Here is a 14,275-nt window from a genome sequence, read left to right as displayed (position 1 = left end):
AGTAGGCTATTGATTGATTGACTGCAATAAAACCTAATGAATTTAAACAAGAGTTTAATAAAGACTCAAATACAGAAATAAGTTGTGATAAGGGTTATGTAAGCTGTGTTATTACATTTCACAGATACAAATGCAAATATGGAATTTGTTTTCTCCAGTTAAACAAAAGGCTAATATGAGAAGAATTATTATTATTTTTTTTTTTGTGCAGAAGACAGGTGTTGAAGCCACAGTAGGCACTGTTGTGCAGTCTGATGGGATGTACTGCAGCGTGCCTAAAGTGCTGTTATTCCTCAAGATGTTTTCTGAAATAAGAAAGGAAATACTTTTATGAGTGTTTGAAAATGGGACGTGATGTAAAAGTGCAAAGGTACACATAGATGTTTGGGGTAAATTTGCCATTCATTTTCTCCCAAACTATAAAGTAAAAATATTTGAAAAATAACTCTGAAAAAGTCAGGATCACTTTGGACAGTAATCAATTAAAAGAACAAGCAAACCTAAAGATTTTTATGATGGTTTGAATATGAGACAATGTAAAAGTCTTATGCACTCATGCTTGGGGTATTTGCCTTTAACTTTCTCCAATACTATACAGTAAAATGACTTGGAAATGAATACAGTAATAGTCAGGGTGACTGTGAGCAGGAATCAACTGAAAGAACGAGAACACCTCTAAAGAAAATGTTTTTATGAGGGTTTGAAATGGGACATGATGCAACAGTGATTATGCATTTAGATGCTTGGGGTGAATTTGCCTTTGATTTTCTGTGAAACTGTACAGTAAAAATATTTGGAAATTACTACAGTAATAGTCAGGGTGACTGTGAACAGCAATCAACTGAAACAATGAGCAAACCTAAAAAAAAAAAATTAGTGTTTGAAAATGGGTAATGGTGCAAATGCTAGAATGCACTTTGTTTTTAGAGTGATTTTGTCATTAATTTTCTCCAAAAATATACAGTAAAATTACTTGAAAATTTAAATGGTACTAGTCAGGGTGACTGTGAACTTGAATCAATTGGAAGAATGGACAAAGGTATTAAGGAAAGCTTTTTATTAGTAAGTGCTTTTTATGAGAAAGTGCGAGAATGAACATGAACGTGTGGTCATGTTTTTGTGACATATCAGGACACAACTTTGTATAATGACATGGGTATGACACAGGTATTACAAGGAGAGGGTGACTTATGAGGACATAACCCATGTCCTCATTTTTCAAAACGCTTATAAATCATACAGAATGAGGTTTTTTTGAGAAAGTAAAAATGCACAAAGTTTCCTGTGAGGGTTAGGGTTAGGGGTAGGGTTGGTGAAGGGCGATAGAATATACAGTTTCTACATTATAAAAACCATTACGCCTATGGGATGTCCCCACTTTTCACAAAAACAAACATGTGTTTGTGTGTGTGTGTGTAATACGGACATAAGTTACCTGAGGTGTCGTAGGTCTTTTAAGATCCCCAGTAGACAGGCTCACTCCAGTCACTCCAAAACTTGGACTCTCCAACCTAATAACCCTATACGAGCCCTGACCTTGAACTCAGTGTTTTTTGGAGGGAAAAGGCAAACTGAAGGAGGTCCTGGGGCATGGAGTGGTGTTCTAGGGAAGAGAGATGTAAACTTTGCCGTTTTGAATTTGGTTGTCAGACGACCACAGGTTGAGAATGCATTACAAGAACAATTTGAACAACATGGTCTTTGAAATTCATTAGTCTAGTCGTCAAGCACTGGGACTTTATGTTATCTCAGCAAATCACTTTAACATTTAATAAACAGACCCAACAAGATATAACATATGGAATAGTAACAAGTTCATTTTAAAAAATGCTAATGGATCTATTATTATTATTATTTGTGAATGTATTATTCCGCATGTAATGCAAGCTGATAGGTGGAGACTAGTGACTGTCTTTTACAATGATCACTACAGGAAAGAAACAAGTGGCATGTTCTCATGACTGAGTCATTGAATAATTCACACAATCAGTGACTGACTGGCCATCTGGAGCACCAGGATTTTTCCCACTGGGACTTTTGACTTTTGATGTGGGCCGGCCCATTGCATTAATACATATATATATATATATATATATATATATATATATATATATATATATATATATATATATATATATATATATATAATAAATTATAAAAAAAATCTACGTCCATCGGCCCAGATGAATGGCCTGCATGGCCCACTTGAGTCAAATATTCAAATTAATTTAGTGTGCTCCGGCTCAGTGTACTGGCTCAAAAGCGCTCGTCAATGTCAAAATGTTTGAATTAGCCAATCAAATCGAAGAAGGCGGGATTTACTGTTCACAGAAGCTGAGCAGCAGGGCCGTGCACAGGGGGGTGGCCCGGTGGCCAGAGCCACTGCCCCTCTGCCCTCATCTGCCCCGCCGCTCCGCTCAAAGCATTCCGTTGATTCCGCGAATCCGCTCCAGGTTTTCCCGCTCGCTCCGCACTCCGCAGCATCACTCACAGTATGTGTCTGCGCCTGCGGCGCTTGTGAACCGGACAGTTCACGAAAGCTGTTGCATTAACAGGTAGGCTATGCAAGACAGTGGTTGAATCTGCGAAATTAATTTTTTTTTTTTTTTTTTTTTTCGTATTTATGTCGGTAATGTTTTGTGCTCTTGGTCTTCTACTAGTGCTAACAACTTGTACAACATATCCACGTTCTAAGAAGCTGCTTGTCTAATCAAATTATAATTGTACTCTGATCAGATCAGATCTAATACAAATAACTACATTTTCTGTTGTCGGCACACTTTGTAGACAAGACAACCATAAAAAAAACAACAAAAAACAATGCCTTCACAAAAAAGAAGACAGAGACAGAGAGAGAAAGAGAGAAGGGAGGCTGCTAAAGGCAGTTCAACATTGCAAACATGGATTCAAAGCTCCAGCAAGCCAGCAGGTAAATCATCATATAGAACAGTTAGCAGACAGTTTGTCTGTTTAATTATTGTAAGTATATCTCCCATTATAATCACTTGTCTTAGTTGACACTAACACATCATAGGCTCTAAATGAGTTGTATATATAGATTTAGGCTGTATGCGAATATGAAATTAAATGTCTATTACTTATTACTCCATTGAAGATGAGGCAGAGGCAGGCTCAGAGAGTGAGGGAGAGCCCATTCACCATCAGCCAAATCAGACACTTACAGGTAAGTGTTGTTAAACTGGCTGACAATAAAGGATTCTGAATATGCTAGAGTTTTATAACAAGAAAGATAGACATTAAATTATTTGAATGGAAGAGTAATTATATTACAAGAACATACATTTAATTAGCACTAAAGCCTAACAATTGTATTTAAAATATGATTGTAACAGGTTTGTTATTCATTCTCTATATTAAGATGAAAATGCCTCAGAATCAATTCAACGGAGTAAAAGTGAAGGTCTTGGAACTGAGCCAGAGACAGAAAAAGTTCAGAATGAGAAAGAAAGGCAATACAATGAGACGGAGAGGGAAGAGACAGATGCAGAACAGGAAGAAATGGAGAGTGAGGCAGCCACAGCCATGTATACAAGGGAGAAAAAGCCAGAAGACTTTGAGTTTTTGCTTCAGTTACAAAATCCATCAGATCCTGCTCATGTAAAGAAATACAATGTAACATACAGTGTTGCTGTAAATGGAACAAGTAAATATAAAAAAGTATCAGTAATGTGTAATTGTGATGTTCTATCAAAACTTCTACAATAAAGTCTGAAATGTATTTGAGCGTGTTCTGTCTTCTTTTTTAATTGTACATTTTGTAATAACTGGATAATTTGTGTTAACAAGCAACCACCCCCTTAGTGCCCCTTTTTTTGGATTAGGCCACTGCCCCTAAAAATGTCTGTGCACGGCCTTGCTGAGCAGTGCACCACTTGAATGCAAGCTGAGGTAAGATGTAAGCAGCTGAATGGCGAGACAATTCAGCAATACTTGCCAACTCTGTTTATGATAAGAAAATGTTAAAAGACAAACATAAGTTTTCAGGGATACAAACTACTACTGGCCTTTTCAAATTTCTTAATGCGATGTTATTCATCACAATTTAATTTAGGAGTGAATGTTTGTAAAGCTCTATTCAGGACTTCGTTAGTGATTAATGACACAATTTTAATTTTGGGGTTGAGAATCCCATTAATGTTAATCAAATAAGAATTTCAATTAAAAAAAAAACAATGCTAATGCTCTGTCATAATGAGCTGGTGGATTTGGTGTAGTGTGTGCACTTTTTAACCCCAGTCCGCTGCTGCAACCAGTCGATATGCAAGTCTAAAACCCTGATTTAAAGACTTGCAATTGTTGTACCCCTGAAAAAGGGGAGAGAATTAATCAGTCAAACTCCACGATGCTTCTCCACTGACAACTTTATGTGTCATCTTTTCTTTCTCTTTTTTTCTTTTTATAACAGTTAACAATAAACAACTTTGCAAAACAGCAACATTGGCATTTCCTTCATTGCACATACATTCGGTAATTGAGACAAGAGCTATTAACGATGTATTCTCTTTAGCAATTATTATAAAAAAAAAGAAATCAATCATGCTAATTAATAATGAGACATTTAGCCATTTTATAAACATCTGGAAATCACTTCTTACTCTTTTTAACCAGATACATATATATAAACTACCACAAACAATTGTAAACATGTAAGTGCTCTCTTTTAGGAATTATTTGAAAGCAAAGTGCATAGAAGTCTCAAACTCTCTGTGTTAAGTAGTTTTTCACAGTTACATTTCTCAATATATATTCAAATTTTTCCAGCAAATCAAACAAATAGAATTAAATGAGCAAAGTTAAACAAATCACAAGTTTGCATACTAAATATTTAATGCTAACCGCTGAGCATGTGACCTGTCGCCATTATGTGGGCCTCTTGCAATTAACACTCAAAATGGAGCTCAGCACTTACACACCTCTGAACTAATTACACTTTTCAACAGGTTAATTAATATGCAATCGATGATACAATGACATCTGCACACTCTTAAACATCATTTAACATGAACTCATACTACATTGACAAAGAATTCGAATTAATACCTGAAAAAGGGGAGAGATTTAATCAGTCAAACTCCACGATGCTTCTCCACTGACAACTTTATGTGTAATGGAGAAACACCGCGAGTTCTCCCCCTACTGGTTGACAAGGCAGCAGCAATCGATCGCAGAATTGTTGGACTAAACTAATTGATCACTGATTATCACAAAACTACTTAAACAACATATTTACACTGTATTAACCTTTTTAAATGAATTCAATTATAATAACACAGACATATATATTTCACTCTGTCACACAATTAAGGATGTGCAACAGTGATCGAGTACTCGACCGCGACAGCGATGATCGATCACGTAAACGATGATCGAAATTATTTATTTATTTATTTATTTATTTATTTTTATTGGTTATGGCACCACTTTGGGTGGCGCCCTGATCTCTGATTGGTTAGCTTCCCACTTGATGCCTCAAAAGACGTAAGAAGACAGATAATCATGGCCTCAAAGTCACGTAGTGATGGCTGACTTCCCTTTGAGAAGAACGATGAAAATACAGTTCAGGGTAAGCTGTGCAGCGCCAAGCTGTCACACAAATCTACAACAAATACAATGCGCTATCATCTAAAATGTGTACATAAAATATCTGGCGATAACAGAGCGGCAACTCAGACGAGCATTGAATCACTTGCCGTAAGACCTAAATGCAACGCAGGCAGAACCGAGAAGAGGACAAAGCTATTCGCTGATATGGTGGTGAAAGATTTGCTGCCCATTAGTTTCAGGGACAGAGAATCTTGTCCAGTGGTGCCTGGCTGTTCCTGCAACATCTGTTCCAGCGGAGTGAATTTATTCCACTAAATGTGAACAGGCTGCGCACTCGGCTCTCATCTAAGCACGTAGACCGACTTATCTTTTTGAATAGACATTTGAATGTTTCACCGGTCGTGGTAAATATAATATCCATTTTTTTAAAATAATATTATTTTAGTTTTGAGCTTTAGCCATAGTTAAAATATCTAGGCTATTTGGTCTCTGTTTTATACCTTATAATAGTTGTTTGGTTAAACTTGGTGAACTTTTTTCTTTATCTTTTAAAAACTACGTTTCACCGCTGGATCAAAATATGCTGCTAAAGTTATACTGGAAGACAATGTTTTGTAAAAAAAAATGCAGTTGAATAAAGTAGCTAAAAAAGAAAAAGTATCTTTGTGTGTTAATTTTTAAATCAAATAATGAAAGGTCTTTATAAAATAAAAATGCACTGGATATATTTGTAGCCTAATTACATTAAACATATTCGTACAGATGACGAAATCAAAATTATTTATTTGTCATAGTTTTTATCTATTTAAATCGTATTCAATTATTTAGCAATAATCAGTGATTTCCATGCTGTTAAATAATATATTGGTTGATCAGAATGTGCAAATTGAATACAAAATATTAGAATACATAAAAAAATAACGATAGTGTGAATTTATTGTACTTTCGTGTTTGTAAAGCGCAATCCGAGTTACACTTTCGGTCAAGTTCACATCTGCATCGGCGAATTCTTTTCAGATAAAAGTTGTAAGAGCTAGTGTCTGATTAATTAACATGAACAATTATGTTGAAATCTCTGCATATCAGCGATTCGTTTCATGCTCATATAAGCAATGCCCGATAATGATATTGCTCTTAAATGTTTTATTTTTCTATTATTATTGTTATTATTTTATTATTGATGTTATAATAATTCAGCCGAGCTTTTTTTCCCGTCATATTAGTGGGCATAATGCAATTCATGCCTTCGAAAACGCGCAGGTGGTTTATGGAAAATAAAACTTAATTACAACTATTACACTTAATAACGTATATGAAAATATAGCAGAAATCAGCCATACATTTATAATGAGAACTTTATAGGAATCTATAGTAAAAACTGTCCTTGCCCATCTTTCAGCGCGCTGTCATTAAAACGCATCAGCGGGAGCTCGCGCGCGCTCTCTCTCTCTCTGTCTAACGCATAACTTAGCATCCTATTGTGCTGATACAAGTTGTAATGTTACGTCTGATATGTATCTCAGTTATCTGATTTATCATAGGATGTGTCCAAGGCCGTGCACAGACATTTTTAGGGGCAGTGGCCTAATCCAAAAAAAGGGGCACTAAGGGGGTGGTTGCTTGTTAACACAAATTATCCAGTTATTACAAAATGTACAATTAAAAAAGAAGACAGAACACGCTCAAATACATTTCAGACTTTATTGTAGAAGTTTTGATAGAACATCACAATTACACATTACTGATACTTTTTATATTTACTTGTTCCATTTACAGCAACACTGTATGTTACATTGTATTTCTTTACATGAGCAGGATCTGATGGATTTTGTAACTGAAGCAAAAACTCAAAGTCTTCTGGCTTTTTCTCCCTTGTATACATGGCTGTGGCTGCCTCACTCTCCATTTCTTCCTGTTCTGCATCTGTCTCTTCCCTCTCCGTCTCATTGTATTGCCTTTCTTTCTCATTCTGAACTTTTTCTGTCTCCGGCTCAGTTCCAAGACCTTCACTTTTACTCCGTTGAATTGATTCTGAGGCATTTTCATCTTAATATAGAGAATGAATAACAAACCTGTTACAATCATATTTTAAATACAATTGTTAGGCTTTAGTGCTAATTAAATGTATGTTCTTGTAATATAATTACTCTTCCATTCAAATAATTTAATGTCTATCTTTCTTGTTATAAAACTCTAGCATATTCAGAATCCTTTATTGTCAGCCAGTTTAACAACACTTACCTGTAAGTGTCTGATTTGGCTGATGGTGAATGGGCTCTCCCTCACTCTCTGAGCCTGCCTCTGCCTCATCTTCAATGGAGTAATAAGTAATAGACATTTAATTTCATATTCGCATACAGCCTAAATCTATATATACAACTCATTTAGAGCCTATGATGTGTTAGTGTCAACTAAGACAAGTGATTATAATGGGAGATATACTTACAATAATTAAACAGACAAACTGTCTGCTAACTGTTCTATATGATGATTTACCTGCTGGCTTGCTGGAGCTTTGAATCCATGTTTGCAATGTTGAACTGCCTTTAGCAGCCTCCCTTCTCTCTTTCTCTCTCTGTCTCTGTCTTCTTTTTTGTGAAGGCATTGTTTTTTGTTGTTTTTTTTATGGTTGTCTTGTCTACAAAGTGTGCCGACAACAGAAAATGTAGTTATTTGTATTAGATCTGATCTGATCAGAGTACAATTATAATTTGATTAGACAAGCAGCTTCTTAGAACGTGGATATGTCGTACAAGTTGTTAGCACTAGTAGAAGACCAAGAGCACAAAACATTACCGACATAAATACGAAAAAACAAATGACTAATTTCGCAGATTCAACCACTGTCTTGCATAGCCTACCTGTTAAAGCGACAGCTTTCGTGAACTGTCGTGTTCACAAGCGCCGCAGACACATACTGTGAGTGATGCTGCGGAGTGCGGAGCGAGCGGGAAAACCTGGAGCGGATTCGCGGAATCAACGGAATGCTTTGAGCGGAGCGGTGGGGAAAAGGGGCACCTCAGTCGATGAGGGCAGAGGGGCAGTGGCTCTGTGCACCCCCCTGTGCACGGCCCTGGATGTGTCATAGAATTAGCTTCCGTTTATTGGTATACTCTTAGCTCATGCAAATATTACTTGCTCCTTTATTAATAACATTGCTTCATCATAATCATAATCTAACCTGTCCTAATCATGTGTTCATGTTTTCATAGACAGATTTTCATGTCAGATTTTTATTTTTCATTTTCATAACAATTTTCCGATTTTTTTTTCATTATATAAATTATGACCAAACCCCCCCCCCCCCCCCCCCCCGATTTAATTTCATAAAACACATTTCCTACCTTCCACACATTGTTGTCTGTCCTGTAACGAACTTCACTCTCAAAGCAGCCGTTGTTCTTTGTAAAATCCCAGTATAGCCACAGTTTAGTGTCTTTTTTCTCCACCACAGACAGGTTGATCGGAGGAGAAAGCTTCACTGATTACCAACACAGTATATAGAGTTTTAATTCATCAACTGGTCAATTAATGTCAAGTCATAATAAATATGAATCATTTCTAATACCATATGATTTGAGATTATGTTCCTGCTCTGTCACCAAACCTCCATCGTCACTGTACAGCCGTGTTTCTAATGTATTAAACCGCTGTGCTGTTTTGTAGGGGAACACACAGCCCACGTTAACACCATCAATCCTGAGATATTCTGGACAATCCAGAGATTCTCTGTGAGTAAACCTAAGAAAGAAAACAGAAGCTGTTGTCAGTTCTGAAACTTTCATCCAAAAATGCAGGTTTTCTATTTTAACATATGCACCTGCTCCTGAAAGTGTAATTGTGCTCATGCTCAGTCCATGTGCAGTTAATATAGTCCAGATTTATGATAAAACAGTTCATTTCTGGGTAAAGAAGAGAAGAGAAAAACAATATAGTTAACACTTAAATTCACTTTCATTTATTTTTCATTATAATGAATTATGTAATCTATAAATGTCACAGTACAGCTATATGCTCTGTCTGTAAGGACTGCAAAGAAATATCTACATACAGGAAATATGTACATTTCCAGTCTAAATCACAATTTTATACAGGCTTTCTGGTTAAAATTAAATACAAATATTTAGAGCATTTTGATTTAGTCATTATATGGAGAAACTGAACTGAAAGTGTTGTAAGCTCAAGTTGTGTCACACTGTTTTTGGTTGTGTGTGCACATCATGGACACAGAGAAGCCTTTCTGGAAAATAAGCATCTGAATATTGTCAACTCTTCAGGCGACGGGTTACTGGAAAATTTCACAATTTCCTGAGGAGGATCACTTCTGCTGTTTAAATGATTGCCATCGGGAGACATATATATGTAGTTATTACTTATTTAGACATTTGGTGGCAGAGTATGCAGCAGATTTTTTGCTAAATAAAATCATCTTGGCAAGCCTCCCACACAAACTGCTGACTTTAAAACTGCATTTATTGCAGAGGTTGCATTAACAGAAATATTTCCGTCATTTACTGATTTATTTTTAAACACTGACAGATGATTCAAAGTGCTTTCCGTCATTTTGGTCTATTGCTTCACCCTACAGGGTAAATTCTGCTAATAGACTAAAGTTTGTTGTGAAATCACTAGAGTTAGAGTTTAGAGTTCACTGATGGATAAAAATCACAACAGAAAATGTACATGATTTACATCATTTATAATTGACATATCAGCTTGACATATAATGATACTGATCCGTTCATTAAATGGCAGAACTATCAACAGTTCTTTTACTATCAAGCACCACAGCACAATATCAGATGCATTGGAGTTTTAAATGAGAAAAGAGCGCTCTAAAGGCAGTGTAGTGTTGCTGAAGGATGGTAAGATATCTGAAAACTCTCCACTATCAGAGCTCTCCTGCTCCCGCTCTGCAGTTTATTTCAGGCTCTGCTGCGGTGTAACTGCAACAAACCAGAAGAGGAAGCTCTGGATTCATGTGGTTTGTACATGTGTGTGAGAGGGAAGCGTGTGTGTGTGTGTGTGTGAGAGTGCTAACAGGTGTGAAGAGTTTGTGACCAGGTGTGTGTGTGTGTGAGTGAGTGAGAGTGCTAACAGGTGTGAAGAGTTTGTGACCAGGTGTGTGTGTGTGTGTGTGTGTACTTGTCTACCTATCCAACAGGGGACCATGGTGTCGTTACACACTCACCAACAGGGGACCTCAGAGCTAAGAGGGGACATTTTTCAGGTCCCCTGTTAGACATGCCTTAAATCATGCTAAAATCAACTGAAAAAGCCCCTGGTGAAGTTTTTTTAATTTTGACCAAGTGGGGACCTGGACGTGTGTGTGTGTTTAAACTCATTCTCAGCAGCGCCCCTGTAGGCCGGGGCAGGAACTGTAAGGGCAAATTCACACACGTCGTTCACACTCCTCTATTGTCTGAATGCCTGCTGTTCCAGAGAGACTCTGAGGCTCTGAGAGGAGATTGAACACAAACCAGTCTTTTAAACCCCTAAACTCTTCTAAACTCTTAAAACATTCATATTCTCGAACATCCAGGAGGACCACATTACAGTGAGGCAAAATAGTGTCTGAATTATTAGCATTATTATTTCACTCTAATGCTAAAAAAAATGTATTTTTATATTTTTTACCCCAAAATTTTTTAACAGTGTATGTTGAATGTCAAGAACTGGTATTTTATTGTTATCATCAACATTGCCATTGCATGCACAGATAGTGAGAATGTGAATTATTGTTAAATGTAAGGTCAGCCAATCAGGCGTCACACTTCACCATCTAACAGGGGACCAGTGTGCTTTTTTTTTTTAATGCAACAATCAATATATAATTTTGAAAAACTGACATATTATAACCAAAAATTCCTCATAAAGTAGACTACCAGTAAATTTGATAAAAATTATTCTGACAATAGACCTGACCATTTTTTGCTTAAGTGCTATCTGATATTATCAAGATGAATTTGTTCTGACAGGTTAACTCTGAGTTCTTGTCATCTTTTATTACCATTATCTAAACTATAGCAAATAAACTGTGATAGCGTTTGAAATGTTCAAGGTGTCTGAATAAATGTAGTTTTTACTGTATACATACACAATATACGTATATGTACTTATAATACTGACACATTGAGAAGTGTCATTATAGTTAGTTTGTTAGTACTTAGTTTCTTTATTTTTCAAATAATAATAATAGTAATAAAAAGTAGTAATATAATTAGAGTCAGCCAGCTGTCAACAGTTCAAGGGCAGAGGTAATGCCTCTTATAATTAACTATATATATATATATATATATATATATATATATATAATTATTATTATTATTTTTTACATTTATTTGACATTTTCCTGGCTTAACCCCAATACACTTCTCAACGTATGAATGCAATCAAAACCCATTCCTGAGAAGGTCCTATCAGTGATAATAATTTGATCAGACAGATAGACAGATGGATGGATGGATGGATAGATAGATAGATAGATAGATAGATAGATAGATAGATAGATAGATAGATAGATAGATAGATAGATAGATAGATAGATAGATAGATAGATAGATAGATAGATGGATGGATGGATGGATGGATGGATAGATAGAACAGATAGATGGAATAGTGCTAATGTTGATCTGAACACTTAGGTCCCCTGTTAAATGGTAAACTGCGACATCTCTTTGGTTGCTTTGACATTTCTTGCCAATTTCATGTTAACTTTGAAAATATTCAATTGGCTAAATTTCTAAATCAATGTTACAATCAACATATATTGTAACATTATATTATCATCCTTGCCATAGCATTCAGAGATGGTGAGAATGTGAGATATTGTTAAATGTAAGGTCAGCCGATCAGGCGTCACACTTCACCATCTAACAGGGGACCAGTGTGCTTTAGTCTAGTGAAAACACTATTATATGCACAGACCTGTTGCTGTGTATGTTTAGTATGTACAGTTTAGCCTGTGTGGAATTGTTTTTATTATTTGACTTTTTTCTGTTCAACACAAACAAAAATGACCCTCATTGGCTGATAAGAAACATTAAAGGAGGATTCGTTGTAGAGTGTCTGACAACATTAATGTCTTGTAATGTATAATCTATGCTCAGCACCGCCAAGTGTTCCCGCGATCATTAAATCGAAACATGTACGCGTATTTAAAAGGGATTTTAATACCCCGCATTTTGAGAGTGACCCCCTGATGCTTGCAAGTTAGGCTTGATAACATATCTAGACTGTTATTAGTATGTAGACTATAACAGGTTTTGTATTTGTCTATAGATCTGTTATCTTTCTCTATTTCTATCTTTCTCTATCTTTCTAAAATCATGCAGGAGAGAATCCAGGCAGTTGAACAAAACCTTTTACAGAGCTTGAGTGTTGTTGTTTTTACTGCATATGATAATTCATACTCAGAAAGTAGAACTGAAATTATATTTATTATAAGATGATTTTTCCAGTCAAACATTTTTAGACCAGAAGTTGGTCATTAAGATTCCTTTTTTTTTATCTGTAAAAATCTTGTTGTGTGGCTTGAGTTAAGTGTTGGCATTAATGCTAATCAAACAATAAAAGGCGAGAAGAAAAATAATTACATTAATTTCTCAAGTAAAGCATTATTAGTTTGTTTAATTTACATCAACAAAACAAATTTATGGGTTAAAAGAGCAGAAAGAGCTCTTTAAGATAACAATTGCATGTCAATACTTCTGACAGTAAAGAGTGCATGTGTTAGATAAAATGAGTTTGGTCCCCAGTTAGATGGTGACGTGTGACGCCTGTTAGACTGAATCACCTCTTCTTACATCACAGACACTTTAACATTATATGTTAAGTTAAAAAACAACATTATATGTTAACTTAAGAAACAAAATTATATGTTAACTTAAGAAACAACATTATATGTTAACTTAAGAAACAACATTATATGTTAGCTTGCTGCATTGAAAAATTTCAATTGAGTTCAGTAAAACACCTTTTAACTATGCCACTTTAGTTGTTTAAAACTGACATTTTTCAGAGGCTCCATTTTTTGTAGGGTATTATCAGCATTGCCATTATATTCAGAAATAAATAAATAAATAAATAAATAAATAAATAAATAAATAAATAAATAAATAAATGTAATTTGTTAAATGTAAAGGCAACCAAACAGATCACGTCATACTTCACCATCTAACTGGGGACCGGTTTGATCTTGGAGGCCAATTTGTGCATTTTTTTAATAGATAGATAGATGGATGGATGGATAGATAGATAGATAGATGGATGGATGGATGGATGGATGGATAGATAGATAGATAGATAGATAGATAGATAGATAGATAGATAGATAGATAGATAGATAGATAGATAGATAGATAGATAGATAGATAGATAGATAGATAGATAGATAGATAGATAGATAGATAGATGGATGGATGGATGGATGGATGGATAGATAGAACAGATAGATGGAATAATGCTAATGTTGATCTGAACACTTAGGTCCCCTGTTAAATGGTAAACTGCGACATCTCTTTGGTTGCTTTGACATTTCTTGCCAATTTCATGTTAACTTTGAAAATATTCAATTGGCTAAATTTCTAAATCAATGTTACAATCAACATATATTGTAACATTATATTATCATCCTTGCCATAGCATTCAGAGATGGTGAGAATGTGAGATATTGTTAAATGTAAGGTCAGCCGATCAGGCGTCACACTTC

At 35.5% G+C, this 14,275-nt stretch overlaps 1 protein-coding gene and 1 pseudogene across 1 annotated transcript; both read right to left on the bottom strand.

Annotated features, from left to right (window-relative positions):
• Window positions 1–991: 991 nt before the first annotated feature.
• LOC113040613 (cytokine receptor common subunit gamma-like) lies at window positions 992–12,748 on the bottom strand (annotated as a pseudogene).
• Window positions 7,164–8,172, bottom strand: LOC113040453 (MAP7 domain-containing protein 1-like). Its single transcript, XM_026198802.1, has 3 exons — window positions 8,062–8,172; window positions 7,807–7,875; window positions 7,164–7,611 (listed from the first exon to the last, which is right to left on the bottom strand). Exons 1-3 carry the CDS (start codon window positions 8,168–8,170, stop codon window positions 7,304–7,306), a joined length of 486 nt encoding a protein of 161 aa, XP_026054587.1. The 5' UTR covers window positions 8,171–8,172; the 3' UTR covers window positions 7,164–7,303.
• Window positions 12,749–14,275: the final 1,527 nt, after the last annotated feature.

Source organism: Carassius auratus, chromosome 22 (assembly GCF_003368295.1).
Source record: "Carassius auratus strain Wakin chromosome 22, ASM336829v1, whole genome shotgun sequence".
Taxonomy (NCBI): domain Eukaryota; kingdom Metazoa; phylum Chordata; class Actinopteri; order Cypriniformes; family Cyprinidae; genus Carassius; species Carassius auratus.
The sequence above is the reverse complement of the archived record's forward strand: the minus strand, read 5'-3'. Positions and strand labels throughout refer to the sequence as shown.

Excerpts from the sequence above, each read along its gene's own strand:
- LOC113040453 (XM_026198802.1), bottom strand. The coding sequence starts at position 8,170 with ATGCCTTCACAAAAAAGAAGACAGAGACAGAGAGAGAAAGAGAGAAGG. Across the intron at positions 7,876-8,061 it reads AAGCTCCAGCAAGCCAGCAG|ATGAGGCAGAGGCAGGCTCA; the intron begins GTAAATCATCAT and ends ACTCCATTGAAG. Across the intron at positions 7,612-7,806 it reads GCCAAATCAGACACTTACAG|ATGAAAATGCCTCAGAATCA; the intron begins GTAAGTGTTGTT and ends CTCTATATTAAG.